We start from the raw sequence: 12,907 nt of genomic DNA on the forward strand, positions 1-12,907 counted from the left end.
ACGTAGAGTAGCTCAACATTGTATGTGGAGTATGCATATAAGGTGTCGGATATAAGATAGGCGGATGCAGAGTGAAAGATATGAGGCATGCCCAGTCAGAAACCATGACAAATATGAGACGAGCTCGACCATGTCCGTGGATGTTTAAGAAGCCGGATTTGTCCATCGCCACGGTAGATGCTCTTATACAGCCGACTCGAGCCGGACTTCTTTTTCCCCTGTAGATTTACAAAATGTAATATAGAGAAACTAGATTTATACATGGAAGGCGCTGGAGCCTGGAGGTGCTCACGCGGTCACGCCCGTCACGCGCCTTAGATTTCCCCAACACTGGGACAAATCCAATGCTGCTTCGCTCCTAACCGCTCGAGTGAGGCGATAGGGAAGGTGAACACAACTGTCTCCTTTGTTCCTTTGGGCAACGCCGCTCGTCCCTGCCTCCTCTGTTGCCTGCTCCGACGACCGGAGGGGTGGGGACCCCAGGGTTTTGGTCCGACCGTAGATAGGATAGGCTTCGTGTGTGGGGCGGCATCACTTTTAACGGTGACAGCAACGTCGGTTCAAAGAATAATGCCTCGGCTTCAGTCTCGTTTCGAAGGCATCCATGGCGGCGTCGAGGAGCCTATGGGCTCAGTCTTCTGTAGACCCTTTCGGTCTGCTGGTTTAGATTTCGAGCCGGTGGCCGTTGTCCAGGCGATGTCACTGGTAGGCGAGAGATAATGATGGTTTCAGATCTAGGCTTGAGGATTGATGGTGGTGAATTTGTCGTTCGGCCTTGACGACGTCAACGGCTGATGATGGCTTTGAGACTTGAGGAGGATGGGGATGATTCCCTGTCAACGCACCACAGCGACAAATGTCTTAGGCCAACTCCATCGCGTGACCCAAATTTACCTCAAATCGTCCGTTTATGTCCGTTTGGCGTAAAACGGATAAACCGAAGGACCCAATGCATGAGAGCATATGGACGTTTCGTCCGGTCTGTATCCATTTTTACCCCATTTTCAGACCAAAATTGCTCTCGGTTTGGGGCCAAAGCGGACAGAAAGCGGACGTCTTCGCGTCCTCGTCGTCCGTCTGTGTCCGCCTCGCCCCCACATGTCACTCTTTTCTTTTTTTACCTGGTCCACCACGTGCACCCACCACGGACAAAATCCGGACAAAATATGAGGTAGCAGCGGTGGGTGCAGCGAGTTTGTCCGGTCTCTGTCTGACGTTTGTTCTCTCTATTTTTACTCCATCCGAACAAAATGGGGTAAGATTTAGGGTCATGCGGTGGAGTTGACCTTACCGACAGCAGGTTTCTTCATCGACTCACAACGCCATTCAGGGCTATGTGCTTGTATTCACCTTATTTGTGATTAATGACACATGCGGTTAACTTAAAAAAAGAAAAAACTGGGACGGGTCTCGGGACGAGGAGACACAACAGAAGAAGCGCGTCCCCCAATAAACAAGCAGCACGCCCGCGGCCCGCCCATCCCGCTCCTCCCACACAACATAAGCCGCGGACTCCCCTCCCATGGCCCTCAAGAAAGCAAGAAAAGTGGTAGCATCCAAGAAACCAACATCCGCCGCCATGGGCGTGGCGGAGACGCCCGATCCGCTCGGGCGCGGCGGCGCGCACAACCTCAACCCGCCGCGGCTGCCCCCCGGCGTCTACTTCAGCCCGACGCGGGAGGAGAGCGTGGCGCTCCTCGACCGCTGGATCGCCGGCGGCGGCAAGGAGGTGCCCGCCGACGCGCGGGGGTTCGTCTCCCACGCCGACATCTACGGCGACAGCCCCGACGCGCTGCGGCGGCTGCACCCGCCGGGCAGCGCCCGCGCGGGCCAGCACACCTGGTGGTTCCTCTGCGAGACCAGGTTCCAGAGCCCCGGCGCGGCGGCCAAGCGCGCCGGCCGCAAAGTCGACACCGGCGGGTACTGGCGGGTGGAGCGGAGCGAGGCCGAGGGGGGCGCGGTCAAGAGCTACTTCGGCTTCTTCCTCGGCCCGTCCAGGAAGGAGAAGACGCCGTGGCTGACGCAGGAATTCACCAGCGCCACGGACGGCGGCGCCGGCAAGAAGGGCGTGCCCGCGCTCTACATGCTCTACGTCTCCCCGCGCGCCACCGACGACGAGCTGAGGGGGATCTACGGGGAGGACGGCGTCACGGTGGGGCCCGACGGGAACAAGAAGCCTGTCCGGGCCGCCGTCCCGGCAGGCTGTTTCGACGCCGTCGTGGCGCTGCTGCCGCCGGGGAGCGTCCGTGGTCTCAGGCAAGAGCGCGTTGAGGTGTCGCAGGCGCCGCCCCCGCCGCAGCCGGCGTGTCTTCTTCGTCACGACGGCCAGCAGGGGCAGAACTCCACGGGGGCCGCATCGTCGGCGGACCTTCTTGGTCAGTACCAGCAGCGGCCGGCGGCCGTTCTTGGTCAGTGCCAGCAGCAGCCGGCGAAGACGGTCAAAGGGTAACCGGAGTGGGAATCTTTGGAGGATCTGAGTTCGCCTACCTCAACAAGGATAGTTAATTGATCTGCTAGAAACAAACGATTTCTTGGTTGATTTTGGGGATTAATTTGTACATATGGGTTCTTGCAGTTTGCTTATAACTGGAGTGGTATGCATATATGGTAGGAGTAGTTCTCTGTCTACTCTGTTTGAACGTTGATTATCTATCATGTGCTTTTCGAGATTTTTTGTGTTTGACGAAAAGAAATGTTGATTATGTGCCCAGTTTTCAGATTCCTGCACTAGTTATTCTTGAAAGTTTTAACATTATGCTTCCAGGAAGACAAGTGTAGATTGTGTCATACTCCTAGAGACCATCTATGGTACTACAGTATGTGCCATGGCAAGAGACTGTTTCCAATATAATCTGGTCTGATGCTCCAACGAAGACACTTGTTTGAAGCATCAACATTTATGCCCTAGGAGAATCTGACATGAAACATTAAGTTTTGCCCCTTGGCGGTTGTGTTTTCATGCCGAAGAACAATAGACGATATCAAGGACAGAGCTTCAGCTTGAAAATACATTGTGCAACAGTTAATATCATCACATTAATAATCAAAACAACACCCTCACACTGAAAATCATAACAACACCTTCCGTCCCATAATATAAGAGCGTTTTTGACACTACACTATTATGGGACGGAGGGAGTATATATAGATAAAAGTGCATATCACACAAATATGTAAGAAAACATATGCTATGTATGACACAGCATATCCCATCGCCCATAGCATAATCCCATTCACCAAAGGTCATCCAACATGCAACGTTTTCTCCAACTTCCAACAGCTAAGTGCCTAACAGATAAACTGACATATGCATATAGCTGACATGTAGTGACAATGGATGATCAAAGTCTCTGCAAATGCGCCAAGTCACTCAAGACACTCTGTGTGAGCTGAGCCTGCAGCACAAGGAGCAGCTGGTGGAGTCTTCCGAGCTGAATATTCCTGGAGCTGGGCTAAGATCCGAGTCAAGAGGTGCCTCTGCTGCTGCTGCCCAGCTATGATCTGCTGCTGCTCAACTTGGATCTCCTCCTGATGCACTATGACCTGCTGCTGTTCAACTTGGATCTGCCCCAGAAGCGCTAGGATCTGCTGTTGCTCAACTTCGATCTGCTCCTGCCTGACTACAATCTGCTCAGCCATGCTCCTCAACTGAGCATTCTGCGAGGGCAACACACGCGGAGTTCGCGCTTGAGAAGGTCCAGCTCTGGGTTCCTCAGGAAAATCCTTGGGCTCTGTAAGCTCAACATGATCGTTCTAGTTACTAATCAACAGATGTGCAATTGGGGCCTAGATGGTACGAGCGTCAAGAACCTACTAACCTTCAGAAGATCCAATACTCTGCTGGATATTGATTTGCTCAACATGTATGCTATAGGTACTCAAGAACGTTAAAATTCTGTGAACCCTCTCATCAATCTTCTCACACTTGATTTCAAGTACCTTAAGCTTGTTAGATGCGAACGGTTGTCCCGTCAGATTGTAGCTTCCTTCAGTCCCCATCCGACTGCTGGGTGCCTGTAAGTGTATGGAGCAAAAATACTACATTAAATCATGCATGATAACTTAAATGAGAACATATATCAGATTTACGAAGCATATACCTGACAAAGCTGGATGGTAAGCTTTTCGAGAACAGGTGTATGTTGGAGAAAGCACATGAGTGCACCAAGATTGGCCTTCATACACCAATCATTGAGTAACAAGGTTTTTAACTTGCTAAAGGTTGGGCACCACATCAAATCTCTTTTGAGGATAAACTACAGAAAATGCAAATAGGTAAGAATATCTCAAGATTTTTTTTTTAAGTACAAGGTGTGATGCTACTGAAGTAAATGAAGCTCCCACAAGTATTGAAAAGCAAAATCTGGTTTGGCCAAAGGGAAAAAAGAGGCTTGTAACCAAAGCGAAAAAAGAGGCTTGTAACTCATATCAGATTTTATAAGTTCACTTTGACCCCCCTGCATAACATATAAAAATGAACATAATATTTCTCAAATGCGAATATGTATAATTGGCCATATAAAAACAGATTTGACAGATTTATTCCAATACAAACATTAAACCTGTGCTTGCAGTTTCAGAAGTAATACAATACAAAATATGAATACAGTCACGGGAAATTAAATCCATATAATGTACAGGTGCAAGCAAACCACTTGCATAGCTGCTACTTCATAAATGTCAAATGATGATATAATGTAAGAGGCATAATGTATCACAGTTCACAAATAACAATATAAGCTGAGAAAAGAAGTAGATGCAAACATACCACACAAGGTTCAGCTATCAACGCCAAGCTTTTAGCCTCTGACAAACCATTGAGAAGCACACAATCTCCACTGTCACCATCAATGGAACTACAATTTTCACAGGTATCATCGGCACACGAACCACCAGCTTCTTTACCACAACAATCATCACAGTCGGCAAGCTTAATAGATCCTGTCACTAATGATGGCATGCTTTCAAGCAAAGGAGTCCTCCCCCAACACTCAATTAATTCCATTGTAACTAGACTTGGGACAGATATCCGAGTCCGTTCATTTGGATAAAATATGCAGTCAAGGATGGTGAGGCGTTTTAGGGACTGGGACATGATCATATCAGCTTGGACGTAGCAACCCCTCATCCATAGCTCTTCCAGCGCTGGGCAGCTCGAAAAATTCAGAATGCTATCATTTAACACTACGTTGCAAAGCTCCAACCTCGTCAGGCGCGGAGAGACGAGAGGCAGGTCCTCCAGCAGCTCAAAGCTATTGTTATCACGGCCTAGATGAACACTGAGGACTCGAGCTTGGCACAAGAGAGCATGTCGGGTCCATAAGTTGACCTGCGGTTCATCCTGGCTATGGAAAGTAGTGAGCTCTATCTCACACGCATGCAGGGGCGCGCTGCGGTCACGGAGGAGCAGCAGGTGGTTCACAAACTTGTTGAGCCTCCTAACGCCCCGCCGGTTCAGAATCATGCCCTCGCAGGTGATGCGCAGGACCGGCATGGACTTCCAGAGGTGGCGCCAGCGCCGAGCCAGCACGCAGGTCTGCACGGCCTCCGCCACCGGCAGGAAGGACAGTACATGCTGCAGGACCTCGCTCGGCAGAGCGTCGATCCCCTCGCCGCCACGCGCCTCGGGCGCCGCCTTCCGCCTGCGGGGGGCCGTCGCTTGCTCCTTAGGCATTACGCCGAACAGCTGGGGTGCGCCGGCTCTGGCCGCTGAAAAGCAAAAGCCAGCAAAGATCAGGCATGGACGGACCCTTGGCTTCGCTGCATCACCTGGTGCCTCGGAGTGAAAAATTATGAGCTCGTGGATCGTTTACCTGTAGATCTTGTGGGTTTGGAGTAGCGGTGGAATTGCGTGGCACCCTAGCAAGCCGCCGTCACCAGTTCTTGAGGCCGACCTTCCTCCGAGGAGAACGTCAGCATCCGGCCATCGCCGGCTGGCCAGAAGACCGTCGACGGTGGACTGGGTTGCGTAAATTCTTAGGTCTAGATGCTTCTGGGACCTGGAATGCTTGGTGAGCGAGCGAGGGAGGAAGAGGAAGTGGAGAGGCGATGGGGATTATTTCTGAGGGTTACTATCTAAGCACTTAATAATAAATAATTAAAGATAAATATCATCCTTTCCTCATAATTATGTTGTGTAAATATTCTGATACAAAATAAATTCAAATTCAATAAAATAGTTCAACTTATCCAGACACATTTTTTTAATTCTTTCCTCGAAGCGCCCACAAATACGCAAACCAGGTCATTGCTGCTCATGAATTACTCAATAGTGAATAAATAGTGAATATGTTGATGCATTTCGATAAAATCATCAAACTTCGTCGGATTTTGATTTGAAAGTAGGGTAGGATCACCCATGCGCTCAAATTACAAACCGTGGCAAAATCCGTCACCAACATCCTCGACAATAATGTTGTTTATCAAACAATCTATCGTCACCTCCCACAACATGTCTGCAACCCATATTTTTGCAGGTCCTCGAACAACTGCAAAATGAGCTTGGAGTACTCCAAATGCCCTCTCGTCATCCTTCCTAGGAAAAATAAGATCTTTTCTCATGCCTTGGATCGTAGATGGTCCTGATGAAGGTCACCCATTAAGGATTGAGACCATCACAAAGATAATAGCTCATGTTGTAGTCGTGACCATTGATGGTATACAGTACTATAGTTACACGGAGGAGCTTCTCTTGTACATAACCTTGCAAACAATGGAGGCCGACGCGGCACGTTGATGTCATTGTGAGACCTGAAAATCCCAAAGAAAGAATGTCAAATCCAGAGGTCCTGTGATGCAACTGCTTCACGAATCATGATGGGCTTCTTGCAATGGTCCTGATATTGCCTGATATTGCCCTCGTGGAGCATTATGGGAAATTCTTCCATTGCCATAATCCAAGGATCCGAGCATACCTAGCTATCCTCTGACTTCCGACAGTGCCATGAGTCGCGCGGTGTCTTCGACAGTTGGTTCTCTCAAGTACCCCGGTTCAAACACCTTGACCGCCCCGGTAGCGAACTTGACCATGGCTTTGAGACATGTGGTTAGTCTATATCCAGGGAGCGGTAGAGGTCCGGCAAGGCCTGGATGGCTGAGTGGTTGGTGTAGCGGCGGCATTGGTCTCAGACTACGCAGATAGAGAGAAAGGGGGAGGGACAGAGTGATAAAAGCAGGGCTCTGGGTGGTTTTTGGCTGGGTCCAGAGTGTCAGACACCTACGTGGTGGCTGTTCGGACATCCGCAAAGCTCCGCCAACTTTACTTCCGGTTTGCAGGAATTCAGACGTGCAGACTGGTCTGTGCACGTTTGACGTACGGCGGTGGATGGCACAAAGTGTCCGGACCACACGCCCCAATGGTTAGCGGCATTTTGATGGACAACATTGGAGATGCCCTTAGGGATTGGAGCTAAACAAAGGAGAACTGCACGCATATCACCTCGGCTGCTTGTATTTCTTTTTCTTTTTGGTTAAACTGGGCAATATTTTTGTCATCGGTGTGGGACTCTTTGATTTAAAAGATTTTAGAAATTTTCCCTATATTGGTTGTTTGATTTGCATGATGAATCCTGTGGATATTTTTCTAAGAAATCAATTGCGGTACATTTAATAGGAATTTTCCCTTCACTCAAACCTCTTGCAAAGAATCTTTTTATTTTACCAGTGGTATAATCAAATACACTACTTTGGTGCAAACAAAATTTTATAGGTTTTGACACCGACACATGCCACTACAATTCTGTGCTTTTCCTAATACTGACTTTTTGCAATCTTGCGAATCAAAGGTAACGGGCGCACGATGCAGTGAATTAAAATCTGATTCTTCATTACGTAAAATATTTGTTATAAGCTTTTGAACAACAAGATGTGGTTTAGTGTTTTCCTAAGGTACAAGTCATGAGAAACAAACGGTAGTCCCAGAAGAGAAATGTTTGCGACAAACAAACTCTAGTCAAGGAATGGCAGAGCTGTGGAACACAACACTACTTTGCCCTGCTGTCTTCTTGATCCCGGCCTCATGCATCACCTCGCCCATTCTCGTCGCAGCACACCAATTCCCATTTTCTAGATAAATATTCCTGATAGTCACAAACCGATCGGATTGCTGAGCACCAAGAGCCACTAGTTTTCGCCCGATCTCAGCAACAAGCTCCACATTTCCATGGAGCTTGCAAGCACCAAGAAGCGCGCCCCACACAGAAGCATCAGGCAGAAAGGGCATCCGCTCTATCCTCTCAATGGCCTCCATAAAGCGGCCAGCACGGCCTAACAGGTCCACAACACATCCATAATGGGCCATCATTGGAGTCACCTTGTATTCAGTCACCATCGTCTCGAACCAGTATAACCCAATCTCCACCAATCCTGCTCGAGCACAACCTGTCAGTAGAGCGAGAAATGTGATCTGGTTCGGCAAGAACCCTCCAACTATCATCATGTTGAACTTGACCAGTGCTTCAGTCTCTTTCCCATGATTAGCCAGTGCAGAGAGCAATGCATTCCACGTACAGACCTCCTTCTCGCATACAATCTGAAAGGCTCTCCTGCAACAGTCAAGCTTCCCGTACTTCCCATACATGTCGATCAACGCCGTGCCCAAGAACGCTGTGAGGTCAACCTCATGGCGAACGACATAAGCGTGAACGGCCATTCCGACCGCAAGCCCCTCGGCACCATCCAAGTTTGCACAAGCTGAGAGCACGCTGACCAACGTGGCCTCCGCGAGCAGTCCCCTGTTGTGTACCAAAAATCCCCTGAAGGCCTCGACAGCATCCCAGTGGCACCCATTCCTCGATAACCCAGAGATGAGTGTCGTCCATGACACCACATCCCTCACCACCATCCGCTCAAAGAACTCTCTAGCCGCAGCCACGTCCCCGGCAAGGCACAGCACATCAAGCATGGCGTTAGAGGAGGCCAGATCCGGGCTGGCCATTTCGTCGAACACCTTAGAAGCGTCACGCGCGAGACGGCCAGCTCGGCCATAGGAGCTGACGAGCGAGCATGCAACGAAGCGATCGGCCGTAAGCCCGCGGCGGAGGCACTGCGCGTGGAGAGCCGTGGTGGCTGGTCCGGAGGCGGAGGCGGACCTGAGGAGGGAAGGGAACGTGTGGCTGTTGGGGCGCGCTCCGGCGGCGAGCATGGCCGAGAAGAGGCGGAGGGGGGCGCATAGCGGGGTAACGGTGGAAGCGGGGAGGCGGAGGTGGGCATGGATGAGGCAGTTGTAGGGGAAGGTGGCGGCGGCGTGGGAGGTGGAGAGCGCGCCGGAGGTGAGGAGGAGGGCATGGACCTGGAGGAGGCGGCGAGGGGCGGAGAAGTGATCCTGGAGGAGGCGTTCGAGGACGGCGAAGGAGTACGGGGAGCCCGTCCACATATGCTAGCCGGAAGCCGGCGAGAGGAAGCCGGCGGCGTAGGAAGGGAAAGCCGGCGGTAAAAATCAAATCAAATCAAATCAAATATGCACGCGTTTGGGATTTGGAGGCCAAAATCACTGTTTTCACCATTTTCGGTAACTTTAGCACAAAATATAACCCCCCGTTGGGCACTTTAGCACAATTTAACCATTTTTTTAAACGCCAAACATCAGGGCGTTTGTGCCACACAACGCAACGCAGGTAAGTTTGGCAGTCCTAGCTTTACCGGAAACGCTATGGCCGTCGGCGTTTCTGCCCTAAGAACAAACGTCACCTCCTGGCGTTTAAAAGCACGTACGATGGTTGATAAGGTAGTTTTTAAATCTTGCATATAATTTAGAGACGACAAAAAAAAATCTACAATGGTTCATCTTTTAACCTTATTTTCAATAACTAGTCATTCCTAAAAACGTGATGAGACATATTGTGCTAAGAGATTATCTCTTATCTTATTTTAAATAAAAGAAGACAAGTATTTTTTTACGAGTTCTCTCACCTCCACCTCATCATTTATCCTACATGTCACTCTTAAAATAGCATCATTATACATGCCCTAACGCGTGCCCATGATCACTTATCTAGTCAAAGAAGAAACACTAGTAAGTTTGACGTGTCTAGGTAGGACATAAACGCCATAATTTTGGCGTTATCCTTTATTAAAAGGGTTACATCTTGAAATAAAATTTAAAATAGTTCATTTTGTGCTAAAGTTGTTGAAAATGGTAAAAACAGGGATTTCAGCTGGATTTGGATGCATCACATGACAAGAGTGAAGGAAATATGTCCTAAAGGCAACAATAAAGTTATTATTATTTCCTTATTTCATGATAAGTGTTTATTATTCATGCTAGAATTGTATTAACCGAAAACTTAGTACATGTGTGAATACATAGACAAAACATATTGTCCCTAGTATGCCTCTATTTGACTAGCTCGTTAATCAAAGATGATTATGTTTCCTAACCATAGACATGTGTTATCATTTGATGAACGTGATCACATCATTAGGAAAATGATGTGATGGACATGACCCTGTTGGGGAACGTTGCAGAAAATAAAAAAATTCCTACGATTTCACCAAGATCCATCTATGAGTTCATCTAGCAACGAGTGATAATAGTGCATCTACATACCTTTGTAGATCGCGAGCGGAAGCGTTCAATAGAACGGGGTTGAGGGAGTCATACTCGTTGTGATCCAAATCACCGATGACCAAGTGCCAACGGACAGCACCTCCGCGTTCAACACGTACGGAGCGGATGACGTCTCCTCCTTCTTGATCCAGCAAGGGGGAAGGAGAGGTTGATGAAGATCCAGCAGCATGACGGCGTGATGGTGGATGCAGCGGGGTTCCGGCAAGGCTTTGCCAAGCAACTACGGGAGGAGGAGGTGTAGCAAGGAGGGAGGGAGGCGCCAGGGTGTTGGGTGCGGCTACCCTCCCACCCCCCCTCTTTATATAGGGACCCCCAGGGGGGCGCCGGCCCTAGAGATGGGATCTCTAGGGGGGCGGCGGCCAAGGGGGGTGGAGTGCCCCCCAAGGCAAGTGGAGGCGCCCCCTCCCCTAGGGTTCCCAACCCTAGGCGCAGAGGGGGGCGCATCAGCCCACCAGGGGCTGGTTCCCCTCCCACTTCAGCCCATGGGGCCCTCCGAGATAGGTGGCCCCACCCGGTGGACCCCCGGGACCCTTCCGGTGGTCCCGGTACAATACCGGTGGACCCCGAAACTTTCCTGATGGCCGAAACTCGACTTCCCATATATAATTCTTTACCTCCGGACCATTCCGGAACTCCTCGTGACGTCCGGGATCTCATCTGGGACTCTGAACAACTTCCGTTTGCTGCATACTCATATTCATACAACCCTAGCGTCACCGAACCTTAAGTGTGTAGACCCTGCGGGTTCGGGAGACATGTAGACATGACTGAGACGGCTCTCCGGTCAATAACCAACAGCGGGATCTGGATACCCATGTCGGCTCCCACACACTCCTCGATGATCTCATCGGATGAACCACGATGTCGAGGATTTAAGCAACCCCGTATACAATTCCCTCTGTCAATCGGTACGTTACTTGCCCTAGATTCGATCGTCAGTATCCCAATACCTCATTCAATCTCGTTACCGGCAAGTCACTTTACTCGTACCGTAATGCATGATCCCGTGACCAGACACTTGGTCACTTTGAGCTCATTATGATGATGCATTACCGAGTGGGCCCAGAGATACCTCTCCATCATACGGAGTGACAAATCCCAGTCTCGATCCGTGTCAACCCAACAGACACTTTCGGAGATACCTGTAGTGCACCTTTATAGTCACCCAGTTACGTTGTGACGTTTGGTACACCCAAAGCACTCTTACGGTATCCGGGAGTTACACGATCTCATGGTCTAAGGAAAAGATACTTGACATTGGAAAAGCTCTAGCAAAACGAACTACACGATATTGTGCTATGCTTAGGATTGGGTCTTGTCCATCACATCATTCTCCTAATGATGTGATCCCGTTATCAATGACATCCAATGTCCATAGTCAGGAAACCATGACTATCTGTTGATCAACGAGCTAGTCAACTAGAGGCTCACTAGGGACATATTGTGGTCTATGTATTCACACGTGTATTACGATTTCCGGATAATACAATTATAGCATGAATAAAAGACAATTATCATGAACAAGGAAATATAATAATAATCCTTTTATTATTGCCTCTAGGGCATATTTCCAACAGACCCATCCGTTAGCTTAGCATTATGATCGTTACAGTTTCATTGCTATTGCTTTCTTCATGACTTATACAAGTTCCTCAGACTATGAGATTATGCAACTTTCGAATACCGGAGGAACGCTTTGTGTGCCACCAAACGTCACAACGTAAATGGGTGATTATAAAGGTGCTCTACAGGTGTCTCCGAAGGCGTTTGTTGGGTTGGCATAGATCAAGATTAGGATTTGTCACTCTGTGTTTCGGAGAGGTGTCTTTGGGCCCTCTCGGTAATACTCATCACTATAAGCCTTGCAAGCATTGTGACTAATGAGTTAGTTGCGGGATGAAGTATTATGGAACGAGTAAAGAGACTTGCCAGCGACGAGATTGAATTAGGTATGATGATATCGACGATCAAATCTCGGGCAAGTAACATACCGATGACAAAGGGAACAACGTATGTTGTTATGCGGTTTGTCCGATAAAGATCTTCATAGAATATGTAGGAACCAATATGAGCATCCAGGTTTCTCTATTGGTTATTGACCGGAGATGAGTCTCGGTCATGTCTACATAGTTCTCGAACCCGTAGGGTCCACACGCTTAACGCTCGATGACGATTGGTATTATGAGTTTATGTAATTTGATGTACCGAAGGTTGTTCGGAGTCCCGGATGAGATCACGGACATGACGAGGAGTCTCAAAATGGTCGAGACATAAAGATTGATATATTGGACAACTATGTTCAGACACCGAAAGTGTTTCGGAGAAGTTTCGGATAAAACC

The 12,907-nt window shown here is 49.0% G+C and overlaps 3 protein-coding genes across 4 annotated transcripts; 1 reads left to right on the forward strand and 2 right to left on the reverse strand.

Moving 5' to 3' along the window:
- The first annotated feature begins 1,456 nt into the window (after positions 1-1,456).
- On the forward strand, positions 1,457-2,710 carry LOC123091348 (uncharacterized). Its single transcript, XM_044512839.1, has one exon. It carries the CDS (start codon positions 1,523-1,525, stop codon positions 2,447-2,449), a length of 927 nt encoding a protein of 308 aa, XP_044368774.1. The 5' UTR covers positions 1,457-1,522; the 3' UTR covers positions 2,450-2,710.
- A 464-nt stretch (positions 2,711-3,174) lies between these two features.
- LOC123091346 (MEIOTIC F-BOX protein MOF) lies at positions 3,175-6,056 on the reverse strand. 2 transcript variants are annotated; one of them, XM_044512837.1, is made up of 5 exons: positions 5,814-6,056; positions 4,769-5,709; positions 4,101-4,256; positions 3,819-4,014; positions 3,175-3,731 (listed from the first exon to the last, which is right to left on the reverse strand). In XM_044512837.1, the coding sequence occupies exons 2-5, from the start codon at positions 5,672-5,674 to the stop codon at positions 3,367-3,369; spliced, it is 1,623 nt and encodes a 540-aa protein (XP_044368772.1). In that variant the 5' UTR covers positions 5,675-5,709; positions 5,814-6,056; the 3' UTR covers positions 3,175-3,366. The 2 variants fall into 2 exon arrangements, with proteins under 2 accessions (XP_044368772.1, XP_044368773.1); XM_044512838.1 differs by having other exon boundaries at positions 3,577-3,711.
- A 1,748-nt stretch (positions 6,057-7,804) lies between these two features.
- LOC123094584 (putative pentatricopeptide repeat-containing protein At1g10330) lies at positions 7,805-9,453 on the reverse strand. The gene has a single exon (XM_044516559.1). It carries the CDS (start codon positions 9,371-9,373, stop codon positions 7,952-7,954), a length of 1,422 nt encoding a protein of 473 aa, XP_044372494.1. The 5' UTR covers positions 9,374-9,453; the 3' UTR covers positions 7,805-7,951.
- Positions 9,454-12,907: the final 3,454 nt, after the last annotated feature.

This window comes from Triticum aestivum, chromosome 4B (genome assembly GCF_018294505.1).
Source record: "Triticum aestivum cultivar Chinese Spring chromosome 4B, IWGSC CS RefSeq v2.1, whole genome shotgun sequence".
NCBI classification, from domain to species: Eukaryota; Viridiplantae; Streptophyta; class Magnoliopsida; order Poales; family Poaceae; genus Triticum; species Triticum aestivum.

Bases quoted from the DNA above. Each gene is read 5' to 3' on its own strand.
- LOC123091348 (XM_044512839.1), top strand. From the start codon at position 1,523: ATGGCCCTCAAGAAAGCAAGAAAAGTGGTAGCATCCAAGAAACCAACA.
- LOC123094584 (XM_044516559.1), bottom strand. From the start codon at position 9,373: ATGTGGACGGGCTCCCCGTACTCCTTCGCCGTCCTCGAACGCCTCCTC.
- LOC123091346 (XM_044512837.1), bottom strand. From the start codon at position 5,674: ATGCCTAAGGAGCAAGCGACGGCCCCCCGCAGGCGGAAGGCGGCGCCC. The intron at 4,257-4,768 runs GTATGTTTGCAT...CATTTTCTGTAG, and splicing joins TGATAGCTGAACCTTGTGTG to TTTATCCTCAAAAGAGATTT. The intron at 4,015-4,100 runs GTATATGCTTCG...ATACACTTACAG, and splicing joins TTACCATCCAGCTTTGTCAG to GCACCCAGCAGTCGGATGGG.